This window comes from Anomaloglossus baeobatrachus, chromosome 6 (assembly GCF_048569485.1).
Source record: "Anomaloglossus baeobatrachus isolate aAnoBae1 chromosome 6, aAnoBae1.hap1, whole genome shotgun sequence".
Classification (NCBI taxonomy): domain Eukaryota; kingdom Metazoa; phylum Chordata; class Amphibia; order Anura; family Aromobatidae; genus Anomaloglossus; species Anomaloglossus baeobatrachus.
In genome coordinates, this window is record NC_134358.1 from 251,748,112 (window position 1) to 251,762,094 (window position 13,983).

The following is a 13,983-nucleotide window of genomic DNA, read 5'->3' on the forward strand; positions in this document are numbered from 1 at the left end:
CACTATGAAACATACATTACAATTAGTATACATTTTAATATTTTCAAATCTATTCCAGAGGTTGGTTAACCGCAAATACTACTAGGTTTTCAAGTTATTCACCTTGATAACAGGGGGGTTACATTAAAGTATTGAAAATACATAGTGAAGACTAATACTATACACTGTGTGCAGAATTATTAGGCAAGTTGTATTTTAGAGGATTTTTTTTTATTATTGATCAACGTCTATGTTCTCAATCAACCCAAAAGACTTCTAAAAATATTAAGCTTTGATATTTATAAGTTGGAGTTTTTTGGTTTTTTTTTTAGATTTGGCTATCTTAGGAGGATATCTGTTTGTGCAGGTAACTATTACTGTGCAGAATTATTAGGCAACTCAGTAAAAACCAAATACCGTATTTTTCACTTTATAAGACGCACTTTTGGTCCCCCAAATTCTGGGGGAAAGTAGGGGGTGCGTCTTATAAACCGAATATACGAGGGGGGTGTACATATATGTACTGCAGGGTCCGCTCTGGAGTGGTGCTGGGGGCAGGTGACAGCTGCGAGCGGCAGCGTTTGATCTCCTGCTCCCGCTCATATAATATGCACAGCCGCTGTCCATCAGTGTGGTGCTGAAATTGCATCGCGCTGAGGGGCTGGGGCAGCGGGGCATATTATATCTGCCCGCGCCCTCCTTTGATCGCACATGATCCCCCCCTGCGTTAGATATGGCCCCGTGCTGCTACCCATAGTTAAATAAAAAAGCTTTACTTACCTCCAGTGCTGATCTCCGGTCTCCTGCTGCTGCTGTCTGTGATAAGGCAGGCAGAGATGATATCACTCTGCCGTGCCAATCACATGACCGGCAGCAAGAACCAGGAAGTAAGGAAGCCGGAGCTCAACTGCGAGGTGGGAGACACGGAGGGACAGTGCTGAGAAGGTAAGGAAAGAGTGTTTTATTTTATTATGGGCAGCAGCATGGGGGCATATCTAAAACAGGGGAGATGTGCCATCTATAGGGGCCATGGGCAGCTGTATGGGGGCCATATCTAACGGGAGATGTGCCATCTATAGGGGCCATGGGCAGCTGTATGGGGGCCATATCAAACACAGGGGAGATGTCCCATCTATAGGGGCCAAGGGCAGCTGTATGGGGGCCATATCAAACACAGGGAAGATGTGCCATCTATAGGGGCCATGGGCAGCTGTATGGGGGCCATATCAAACACAGGGGAGATGTGCCATCTATAGGGGCCATGGGCAGCACAGGGGGACGTGTCCCAGCACAAGGGGGCTATATTCAATATAAGGGGGCCATATCCAGATTAAGGGGGGCTAATTTTAGGATGAGGGGCTATGAGGGACATATACCCTATATGATTTGTTAGACGGACACTGGCATTATAAGATGGACCCCATTTAACATTAAAAAAAAAATTCTCTTTTCCTTCACCAAATTTGGGGGTGCGTCTTATAATCAGGTGCGTCTTATAAAGCGAAAAATACGGTATATTCCCATCTCACTTGTTTATTTTCACCAGGTAAACCAATATAACTGCACAAAATGTAGAAATAAACATTTCTGACATGCAAAAACAAAACCCCAAAAAAACAATATAGCCAGCTTTCTTTATGATGACACTCAACAGCCTACCATCCATAGATTCTGTCAGTTGCTTGGTCTGTTTATGATCAACATTGCATGCAGCAGCCACCACAGCCTCCCAGACACTGTTCTGAGAGGTATACTGTTTTCCCTCCCTGTAGATCTCACATTTGGGACCACAGGTTCTCTATGGGGTTCAGATCAGGTGAACAAGGGGGCCATGTCATTATTTTTTCATCTTTTAGACCTTTACTGGCCAGCCACGCTGTGGAGTAGTTGGATGCATGTGATGGAGCATTGTCCTGCATGAAAATCATGTTTTTCTTCAACGATATCGACTTCTTCCTGTACCACTGCTTCAAGAAGTTGTCTTCCAGAAACTGGCAGTAGATCTGGGAGTTGAGCTTCACTCCATCCTCAACCTGAAAAGGTCCCACAAGTTCATCTTTGATGATACCAGCCTATACCAGTACCCCACCTCCACCTTGCTGGCGTCTGAGTTGGAGTGGAGCTCTCTGCCCTTTACTGATTCAGCCTCTGGCCCATCCATCTGGCCCATCAAGAGTCACTCTCATTTCATCAGTCCATAAACCCTTTGAAAAATCATCAGTCTTAGGATATTTCTTGGCCCAGTCTTGACGTTTTATCTTATGTTTCTTGTTGAAAGGTGGTCATTTTTCAGCCTTCCTTACCTTGGCCATGTCCCTGAGTATGGCACACCTTGTGCTTTTTGATACTCCAGTAACGTTGCAGCTCTGAAATATGGCCAAACTGGTGGTAAATAGCATCTTGGCAGCTTCACGCTTGATTTTCCTCATTTCATGGGCAGTTATTTTGCGCCTTTTTGCCCAGCACGCTTCTTGCGACCCTGTTGACTATTTTCCATGAAACGCTTGATTTTTCGGTGATCACGCTTCAAAAGTTTGGCAATTTCAAGACTGCTGCATCCCTCTGCAAGACATCTCACAATTTTGGACTTTTCACAGCCCGTCAAATCTCTCTTCTGACCCATTTTGCCAAAGGAAAGGAAGTTGTCTAATAATTAAGCACACCTTATATAGGGTGTTGATGTCATTACACCGCACCCCTCCTCATTACAGAGATGCACATCACCTGATTTACTTAATTGGTAGTTGGCTCTCAAGCCTATACAGCTTAGAGTAGGACAACGTGTATAAAAAGTATCATGTGATCAAAATTCTCATTTGCCTAATAATTCTGCACACAGTGTATATACATTTACTAATAAAGTTAACTACCTTATTTTTCGTTTTATAAAACGCACCCCAAATATAGAGAGAAAAAAGGTAAAAAAACAAATATGGGGTTCATCTTATACTCCGGTGGTGTCTTACCGGAGGGGGGGCGACAGCAGTGTTGGAGCGGGGGTCACACAGGAGGCAGAGACTCTGTGTGGCCGGCCGCTGTGTGGCGGGGGCCATGCTGGATGTGTTGAGCAGGGCTGTGCGGGGGTGAGATGCTCTGTTGGTGGTACGATCTTCAAATAATGCCGCCCGGAATCACCGCCTGCACAGATTGAGCTCTCGGCTCAATGACAATCCAAGAGCTTCATCTGCTCATGTGCTGACTCCTGGCGGCATTATTTGAAGATTGCACAGCCGACAGAGCATCTCATCTGCCACACCACCTTGCTCCACACAGCACCCACCGCAACCAGCACAGCCCTGCACCGCCTACAGAGCATCTCACCCGCAGCGCCCTGCTTCACACAGCGCCCACCGCAGCCAGCACAGCGCCCATTCTCAACCTCCCGGTAAGCTATATTTAGATTTTAAGATGCACCCCTCATTTTTCTTCCACAATTTTGACAGGAAAAGTGTGTCTTATAATCCGAAATATACGGTATATATTAATGAATATACGGTATTCGTGTATATTGTTTTTATTAATATGCAAATATTTTTGTTCTTGATGGTTTAAATTGGAAACATTAGTTTAATATCTCATCTCTGACCCTTTTAAAGGTGTCTTCTTTTCCATATTACCTGATGGAGTTGGATCAACTCCGAAACGCGTTGTATGAATAAAAGCCATCATCTTTAAGGTTCTTGTATATGCTTGGCAGCGCCCGGCTTACACAGCAGAGTTTTCGTCCTTGGCAATATTCACTCCAATTCTCATTCTTCCTTTTTTCCTTTGCCACTAATTCTTAAAGAGTAAAGATAACATTTTTATGAATCTGGAATTAAATATTCCATTATTAAATCCATGTAATCCTTGTTATTTGATAGCGACAAAGTAAAGGCACCTTATGTTAAGTAAAATGCAAATTTTTCTATAAGATTTTTTTGTTTCTTTATATTCTTTTGTACAGATCACAATTAAAATCCCACTCCTGCAAGCACAAAAAGCAGCAAGTTCTCACCTGCTCATCCTGCGGCCTGGCATTCAGAAACATTCGCCTACTGGCCAGACATCAAAAACGAATTCATCCCAACCAGAATAATAAAAATCGTAACAAAATAAAGGAAAAATTAGAGAACCAAAATAGAGTCCTTGTCCCTGAAGGCTCCGTTAATCCGCAAAGTGCTGGAAAGAGGGAATTCAGTTGTGGCATTTGTAGAAGGTAAGTTACAGTGCTCTATCCTCCTTTATTAAGTGGCTACTATATGGGGGTTGTTTAAAAGATAAGGACTTTGATCTATGTTCTATGCCTTTATTGGATTTGGGGGAGAAGTAACACTTTTTGGTCACATTTTCCCCTATACATATCTGATCACAGCCATTTCCCTGCAGAAATTTCCTGTTCTATTGATGACACCTGAGTCATATGGCTTAGCTGAGAAATTCCTCCCATTAATAATAAAGTGATCATGATTACTGTTACTCCATTAGTTATCTGTAGACATTACAGTCATGTCTGCTACTGTATGCCATTAGTATCACCAATGGCTACCTGTCATGATTATATGGTAATGCTTTATAATATTACAGATCGTTATTTCCTTATATAAAACAGACATGAGTAATCATAGATACTATTTCAAGAAAGTTAAACATTGTCACTAAGAAATAACCAAGGTCAAAGTGGTGTACTACGGGTTGATATTAGTGAATAATGTCAGAGTGGCAACACTAACATTCTTGATGCCCATTGGTTATGCATACAGATTAAAGATAGAGTCAATATGCAACTACACAATTGATAATTTGAAAAAAAGGGTTGGTCTCACCCATTTATGGGTCCGGGTCAGTTGTTGGAGGGGGTCAGTATTCTGGTAAAGTCGGATGGCTGTCCACAACTGGGCATGAGGTCTTTCCCTGGGTGGACTAGCTATATCCTCAAAACCCCATAGACTCCAACCCTTACAAGGGCAGTACCAAGCTGACCCTAATTAGACTGGCCCTATCATAACTTCAGCAGCCTCCCGACACGTTTCCTCTGCTACGATTCATCAGGAAAGATGATTGCTACAGGCCAAGGGCTAGTAATATATCCAAGTAGGACCCATTCAGTGCTAGTCTAATTTTGGGACTGGTGATACTAATGGTGTACCTTATGCTTTATCACAGAGCTAATCTTTTGAGATTCTTTTTCCCTGAGGAAGGAGACAGATGGGTCTCCGAAACGCGTTGGAATTATCTAAATAAAAGAAAAATATTCATTTACATCCTTGCTCGTGGTTTCCTAGAGCGGTTTTTAAACCCGTTTTCCCTCCAGTCTACACTTTGATATCCTTTGCTTAGACACGGGGCCGCTGCTGAACCACTAAAGCACTCATCCACGTTCTTTAAGGGGTTGTGACTGGCACAACCCAGCCAGGTGAGTGTGCTTTAACCCTTTTTCCCTCTGCTCTGTAAATCGGGTAAGACCCTATTGCACCTTTTCTCTCCTACTACAGCTTATCACAGAGCTAGGAGAGTTCTTTTGGTTCCCACTGGAACACTTTTTGACTTGGCTTATCAATAGATATACCATTTTTGGCCCAGCAATCAGATCATATTAATTGATTAGTAGTATCTGTAAACTTCGGATACCGGTTCAATATAGAACTTTTGGAGCCTGTACGAATTATACTCATACATTAAAGGGAACCTGTCATCAGAAATTTAGCTATAAACCTAAAAGTTTCCCCCTCTGCAGCTCCTGGGCTGCATTCTAGAATGGTTCCTCTAGTTTTTCTGGCCCCTTTTATACCAAAATAAACACTTTATAAAGTTGTACCTTTTCGTATGTAAATTTCGTAAATTATCCATGCCTGGTGTCCATTACTGTCCTCCTGCCGATTTACGCCGCCCCCGAACGCTGAATTTCAAACTTCAGGACGCCGCCCCTGGGCGCCCGAGGTCCCGCGCATGCGCTGTGGGACTGTAGCGAGATTGTGCACGTGTGACCGCTGGTGATGTTTTCCACAGGCACGAGGTTATGGGCGGTGCTGTGAGTGTCATCAGCAAGTGCCGCCCTTAATCTCGTGACCGCACTTTCCCCTCTTTCTTTATCGTTCCTATGGGAGACCCAGACATTGGGTGTATAGCTTCTGCCTCCGGAGGACACACAAAGTACTACACTAAAAAGTGTAGCTCCTCCCTCTGAGCCTATACACCCCCTAGAGAACGAGATCTAGCCAGTTCATTGCTTTGTGTTCAGGAGGCATACATCCACACATGCATTCTCATCTGATTTTTCATTTTTGGAAAGATTTTGAAGAAAAGCGGGTCCAAGTCTGGTCCCCCGGCATGTCCCTTCTCACCCCACTGTGTCGGCGGTGTTGTTAAGGTTGATTCCAAGGCTGGAGCCTTACATGCTGCGCTCCTTCACCATCCCTCGGGCTCTGGCTTGAAGTGGGAGCCAGCACGGTTCTCCATGCTTTGCAGGAGACCGGTCTCCATCCGCAGCCCTTCAGGATCCTGCTGGACGGAGCACTCATCCCCAGGGACTTGGAACCCTGCGTTTCAGCAAGCTAAGTACCTGAGACGTTTATATTCTGGGGGTCCCTGTACTTTATTATGGTGGGAGAGTGTGCTGTGTAACTTTTCTGACATTTCCTGCCGGTTCTCTGGCTGTCGCCTGAGAACCGCGCCGATGGTGCCTGGGCGCCGGCCGCATCGCTCAAATTTAGGCCTTGGCTTCGCCGAAGGCCTACTTTCGATTTCACTGCCCTCGCATGTCAATCATGCAGAGAGACAGTGCGGCTCCGCCCAGCGGCCGTTCAGCACAGGGGAGGGACACTCCTCTCTGAGTACATGTCCCCTCCCCTGTAAGAATCCTTGGCCCTCCAGATCCCGCTCTCAGAGCAGGTCCCGCCCCCTCTCCTCGCTCCGGCGCCATTTTATCAGCGTTTTTCTCTGCGATCAGCGCTGGCTGCAGCATCCCTGCTAAGCTGCGTGGGGGTCCGGGCTGTGGGATCTGGAGGGCACACAAACGGTCTGGTAAGCCACAACCTCCGGTTGTGGACCTTCTTATATACTCTCTGGGGGTCATTCTGGCTCACAGCCCCCACTCCAGCAGCATGTCTCACACGAGGAGCAAGGCTGCAAGGCTGTACTCAGTATGCACTGCATGTAAGCTCGTGCTGCCTGAACCGAGCACATATCCACATTGTGATGCCTGCTCTACCCTGACAATGCCTCAGCCTGGAATCGCACCCACAGTGGTCCCTCCGGCTGCTCCGGCTCCGGTGGCTGAACCCCCGGCTTGGGTAGAATCCTTCTCTAGGTCAATCTCCCAGTCTTTTGCCGACTCCATGGGACTTCTGTCCCGGACTTTGCTGAACATGCATCAGCCCCCTTCTCAGGGCGCCTCTGCTGCTAGGGCTCTCTCAGCGGAGCTCACAGAGGATTCTTCATCTGGTCTCAGACCCCGTCCTCCTAAGAGGAGACGTAGGGCTCCCTCCCCTTCCTCGTCTCACGGCTCTGCTTCTGAAGCTGACTCGCCGGACGGGGAGGATGCCTTTACAGGGGGCTCGGAGGCTACCTCCATGTGCCCCATTGATCTGTCCGAAGGTGACTCAGATGTTAGTGATTTGATTGCGTCCATTAATTCGGTACTGGACCTCAATCCGCCAGTATCAGAGGAGCAACCCTCTCTGGCAGAAAAGCACCAGTTTACCTTGCCTAAGAGGACAAAGAGTGTGTTCTTTAACCACTCCAGTTTTCAGGCCGCTGTGACCAAGCCTAGGGCCTGTCCTGACAAACGCTTCCCAAAGCGTGGTTCTGATGACCGTTTTCCTTTTCCACCTGAGGTGGTCAAGGAGTGGGCTCATTCACCAAAGGTAGACCCCCCGGTGTCTAGACTCTCAGCCCGAACTGTTGTATCAGTGGCTGATGGCACCTCTCTTAAGGATTCCACTGACCGCCAGGTTGACCTTCTGGCCAAATCTGTATATGAGGCAGCAGGGGCCTCGTTCTCCCCATCTTTTGCAGCAGTGTGGGCTCTCAAAGCCATCTCTGCTTCTCTAGAGGAGATGCATTCCCTGACCAGGGAATCTATGCCCAAAATGGTTGCCTTAACTTCCCAAGCTTCAGCTTTTTCATCCTATGCCATGTCTGCCATGCTGGAGGCTTCTCACCGCACTGCGGTGGCTTCGGCTAATTCCCTCGCTATCCGCAGGATCTTGTGGCTTCGAGAGTGGAAGGCAGATGCTTCTTCAAAGAAGTACCTTGCTGGACTCCCTTTTGCTGGGTCCAGGCTGTTCGGTGAACAACTGGATGAAATTATTAAGGAAGCTACTGGCGGGAAGAGTACTTCCATGCCACAAACCAAAACCAGGAAACCTGTCCAGGGTAGGAATCAGTCGAGGTTTCGTTCCTTTCGTTCCTCCAACTGGTCGTCCTCTAAGCCCTCGGCCTCGTCCACTAACTCAGCCAAGGACCAAAAATCCAACTGGCGCACAAAGGCGCGTCCACAGAAGACTGCAGGAGCTGTTGCCACTAAGGCAGCCTCCTCTTGACTATCTGTCCGCGCCAGCAACGTCCTTAGTCGGTGGCAGGCTCTCCAACTTTGGCGACGCTTGGTTTCAACACGTCTCCGATCAGTGGGTGCGGGATGTCATCTCCCACGGCTACAGGATAGAATTCTCTTCCAGCCCGCCAAACAGATTTTTTCTGTCAACTCCCCCCTGTTCCAAGGCCGCCGGCTTCGCTCAGGCCGTGGCATCCTTGCAGGCCAACGGAGTAATTGTACCGGTTCCCGCCCGGGAACGGTTCAGAGGTTTCTACTCAAATCTCTTTCTAGTCCCCAAAAAGGACGGTTCCTTCCGGCCCATCCTGGATCTCAAGCTTCTCAACAAGCATGTTCAGGTGCGGCATTTTCGCATGGAGTCTCTGCGATCAGTCATTGCCTCAATGACCCAAGGGGATTTCCTGGCATCCATCGACATCAGAGATGCCTGTCTGCATGTGCCAATTGCAGTTTCACACCAGCGTTGGCTACGTTTTGCAATCGGAGAGGAACATTTCCAATTCGTGGCTCTCCCCTTCGGGTTGGCCACAGCTCCTCGGGTATTCACCAAGGTCATGGCAGCACTGATTGCGGTTCTGCACCTCCAGGAGTTGGCAGTGATTCCTTACCTGGACGACCTTCTAGTCAAGGCTTCATCCAGCGCAGACTGTCAGCGGAGTGTCTCGCTCACTCTCGCCACTCTAGCCCAATTCGGGTGGCTGGTCAATCTTCCCAAATCAACTCTGACTCCGACCCAGAGGCTCACGTACCTAGGGATGCAGTTCGAGACTTGTGAAGTTGCCCTTGATCAAACAGCAGTCCCTCCAGTTAGCGGTGCGCTCTCTGCTGAGACCCCGCCGTTATTCCATCAGGCACCTGATGCAGGTGCTGGGTCAGATGGCGAGCTTGGTATCCAGACCTGCTCCATCTGTCCGTAGAGGTGCCGTGGCACCTTCCGGACCGTCCAGACCTTCTCTCACAAGGTCCGTTTTTCCGCCAGAATTCTGCGGCTCTCAGATTGACGGCGTGGCTCTTGAGTCCTGGATCTTGACGGCTTCTGGTATTCTTCCTGAAGTCATTTCCACTATGACTCAGGCCCGGAAGTCTTCCTTGGCCAAGATCTATCACAGGACTTGGAAAATTTTCCTGTCCTGGTGTCGCTCTTCCGGCCATCCTCCTTGGCCTTTTTCCTTGCCGACCCTTCTGTCCTTTCTACAGTCCGGTCTGTAGCTGGGACTGTCCCTCAACTCTCTCAAGGGACAAGTCTCGGCTCTGTCAGTGCTGTTCCAGCGGCGTATCGCCCGGCTGGCTCAGATCCGCACCTTCATGCAGTGCGCGTCTCACATCATTCCGCCTTACAGGCAGCCCTTGGATCCCTGGGACCTCAATTTGGTTCTCACGGTTTTGCAGAAACCCCCCTTTGAGCCTCTTAGGGAGGTTTCTTTGTTTCGTCTTTCACAGAAAGTGGTCTTTCTAGTGGCCATAACTTCCCTCAGGAGAGTCTCTGATTTGGCTGCGCTCTCTTCGGAGTCACATTTTTTGGTTTTTCATCAAGACAAGGTGGTTCTCCGTCCGACTCCGGACTTTCTCCCTAAGGTGGTTTCTCCTTTCCACCTTAACCAGGACATTACCCTACCTTCCTTTTGTCTGGCTCCTGTTCATCGCTTTGAGAAAGCGTTGCATACTCAGGATCTGGTGCGGGCGCTCCGGATCTATGTGTCTCGCACCGCTTAGCTTTTGTGCTAACCACAGGTCGGCGTAAGGGCCTCTCTGCTTCTAAGCCGACCTTAGCCCGTTGGATTAGGTCGACCATTTCCGATGCCTACCAGGGTTCTCGGGTGCCTCCCCCGCCGGGGATCAAGGCACACTCGACCAGAGCTGTCGGTGCCTCTTGGGCTTTCAGGCACCAGGCTACGGCTCAGCAAGTCTGTCAGGCTGCCACTTGGACTAGCCTGCATACCTTTTCAAAGCACTACCAAGTGCATGCTCATGCTTCGGCAGATGCGAGCTTGGGCAGACGCATCCTTCAGGCGGCTGTCGCCCATTTGTGAAGTTAGGCTCTGCCTACTTCTCAGTTTTTCTGTTTACTCCCACCCATGGACTGCTTTGAGACGTCCCAATGTCTGGGTCTCCCATAGGAACGATAAAGAAAAAGAGAATTTTGTTTACTTACCGTAAATTCTTTTTCTTATAGTTCCGTATTGGGAGACCCAGCACCCTCCCTGTTGCCTGTTGGCAGTTTCTTGTTCCGCGTGTTATCACCGGCTGTTGTCGTGGACAGAGTCTCCGGTTGTTCCGGTTCTTGCTCTGTTTTTACTTGAGGGTGGCTATTCTCCTTCAGCTTTTGCACTAAACTGGCTAGATCTCGTTCTCCAGGGGGTGTATAGGCTCAGAGGGAGGAGCTACACTTTTTAGTGTAGTACTTTGTGTGTCCTCCGGAGGCAGAAGCTATACACCCAATGTCTGGGTCTCCCAATACAGAACTATAAGAAAAAGAATTTACGGTAAGTAAACAAAATTCTCTTTTCCTCCAGCGTTCTGCGCCGGCCAAATGACCAGACGTCACCTCCTTCCCATCGTACCCTGCAGCAGGAAATAGATGGGAGGAGCGGAGCAGCACAGCACAGGAGAAGCGGAGAGGATCAGAGGGGAGAGCGCGGCCACGAGAGTATGGGCGGGCACTTGCGATGCAATCACAGCGCCGCCCATACTCTCGTGCCTGCGACCACGTCAACAGGTGTCCTGGCGTGCACGGGACCTCGGGCGCAGTGGGCGGCGTCCTGAGGGATGATTTGGAGCGTGGGGGGACGGCGTAAGGGACAGCAACGGACACCAGACGGCCCGCCCCCATGGAGAATTTACAAGATTTTCATACCAAAAGGTATAACTTTATAAAGTATTTATTTTGGTTTAAAAGGGGGCACAAAAAGTATAGAAACCTTACTAGAATGCAGCCCAGGAGCTGCAGAGGGGGAAACTTTTAGGTTGAAAGCCAAATTTCTGATGACAGGTTCCCTTTAATGACAATAACCACCCCTATCCGGTGTGCTAGCTTCAGTTTTGGTTCCTCATCTAATTGGTCCTCGCGGACATGAATTGGGTTTTTGTTTGTTTACACAAAAAATTTTTATAGTTGCATCACTGGGCAACTTTTTAATAATAATAATCTATTAAAAGTTATGTATTAATTTCCTCTATTGTCTTTTGCTGATATTCTATTATACTTCTAGAGGTATTGTAGTGGTGGTCTTTTCTTACCCCCACTACACTTTGCTGATAGTTTTCTGCTATTGTATGACAGCATTGGGGCCACCAGAAATCATCAACTCATGGACATGTGGCAAATGTGTTCACCATTAAAAATATTCTCAACTGTTGACAAAACTGCCAAGTGGTAAAGGTGCGATCAATTTCCATAAATTTGGCTTTCTGTGGTCCCAAAATCATGGTTACTCATAATGTAGCACAATAAATACCAACCCAGCAGATTAATAACAAACTTACCTGATTCTCTGGCTTTGATAGTCCTGTGCAGTTGATTCTTGGCCTTTGACGTAGCGGTAACTGTTGTAGCCTATTAATTATGTGCTTTTTTTCAATACCAGAACCTACATTACTTAATGTAGACCTTGAAACATAGGTACTTGCCTGTCAATGTGTGCGCTCTGACATCCTCCTCCTAGTGTAGCCCCTGTGAGGACATGAAGCTTCCGCATATTCTGTATGCATTATGCTCTGAGGCTCACAATGTTATCACTGAGCATTACTGCCCGTCACCAAATGTTACAAAGGACTAAGTAATCACTGTTGCCTATAGCCATTAATTTGGTAAGATGTAAAGATGATTTGTTTCTGTACAAACTGGGAATTATTATGGTGAACAGACATAGGGGTTCATTTTTAATTCATCTCGTTATTACCCACAGAACAGTTTTGTACTTGCAGTTAATTTTCCATTCGCTGTATCCTGACTGATAATTGGCTGATATTACACTACTAGTATGGTGGAGGAATTTTTCTAAAATCTTAACCACACACTGCAGAGAAAACCTTTAGGATTGATTGACCACCGCTATGGATCTGACAGCCACAGTAAATTTATGCTGCAGATACTCACAGAAGCCTCCATCCTTTCGAATGGAAAGAGTGAAGTAATGGTATATCTGCTGCATTTAGCAGAAACCACATTGATATCTGCACAATTTAGTGCCACATTGCTATTAAAAAATTGCTGTGCCAATTCCACTTAAGAAATTCCACATGAAATATGTCCCGTGCCGACAGCTTAGTATGGTGTTAACTACTATGAGAAGTTCTACTTCATTCCCGTTCTTTACATGCAGACAATCCTGATCTCACTTCCAAATCTGATGGGAACACTTGTACACGGTGTATATCTACTTTCTATGTTTGCTGTATTGTACGGTAATAATTCCCTACAATCACAGTATACATATTTTCCAATAGGTGTCAGTAAAGATCAAGTTACTATTTAGCTTGTGGTTTGGTGCAGTATGTCATATGTTCCATGCTCTGTTTAGTTTCTTCAGTGTGCAGACAAGAAGCAAATAAGTCCAGTGTTTGGATATTTTCCCATGGGTTGTTTTGATACGCTTAAAGATGTGGTCCGAATATAACACTCATTTAACCCTAAATACCTATCGAAGAATCTAATCTCTTCTCTAATACTTTAAGTTAAAAGTCCCTACCATTCCCTCTCTGCTCTTTTTTATTTTTTTTTAACCTGTTGAATTACTCTTCGATTGAGAATCCCCAGTGCATGCTAGGATACTAAAACAAATCGTGATCAGTAAGGTAGAGGTTGCGGTCACTGCCTCTACCCCATCCTGGAATGAAGCATCGTCAGTGACGTACATTTCAGGGGCTGGGTTAGTCCCTGCTCTACTGAGAATGTGCTGGTTGTCAGATCTCACATGTGCAGTAGGATCTTGTCACTATGCAATATTCTTTGTAATGCACAGTGTCAGTGCTCTCCTTCAGCTGCTCTGATGAGAAGTGACCAGCCAGCAAGAGAGTGCACTGTCAGTGTGCATCATAAGCAGATAACCTGACGAGCAGCAAAAGCAGACATCAGCTGAGCCCCCAAAACAGACGTCACTTTCTGGGGTGGGGCTGGTCTCTGCTCGCCAGGTGACAGATTCTCTTTAAGGCCAAAGTCACACTTACGAGTGACTTGCGTGAGTCTCACACCACATCACCCAGCATAGACTGCCACTCATTCGACAGGAACACGGGTCAGCTGCATAGAAATACATGCAGTTGACCCCCTCCTGTCCGGAGAGTGGCAGTCCGTGCCGGGTGATGTAATGCGAAACTCGGGCGGGTGATGTGATGCGAGACTCCAGCCTAACTTATATCATTTTTGTGTAATATTGAAATCTTTTATTATCTGAAACATTCAAGTATAACTGTCAAGGTTAAGAATTTAGGGAAAACCGCAAATTGGGTTTTTCAAGGTCACAGAGACTGAG

At 47.0% G+C, this 13,983-nt stretch overlaps 1 protein-coding gene across 2 annotated transcripts in view; it reads left to right on the forward strand.

Moving 5' to 3' along the window:
- Positions 1-13,983, forward strand: part of LOC142243165 (uncharacterized) — a 79,779-nt gene that overhangs the window by 44,914 nt on the left and 20,882 nt on the right. For both annotated transcript variants that reach the window (XM_075314797.1, XM_075314796.1), the window contains exon 4: positions 3,926-4,177. In XM_075314797.1, the coding sequence (XP_075170912.1) occupies positions 3,926-4,177 (252 nt within the window). The remainder of the gene's footprint in view (positions 1-3,925; positions 4,178-13,983) is intronic.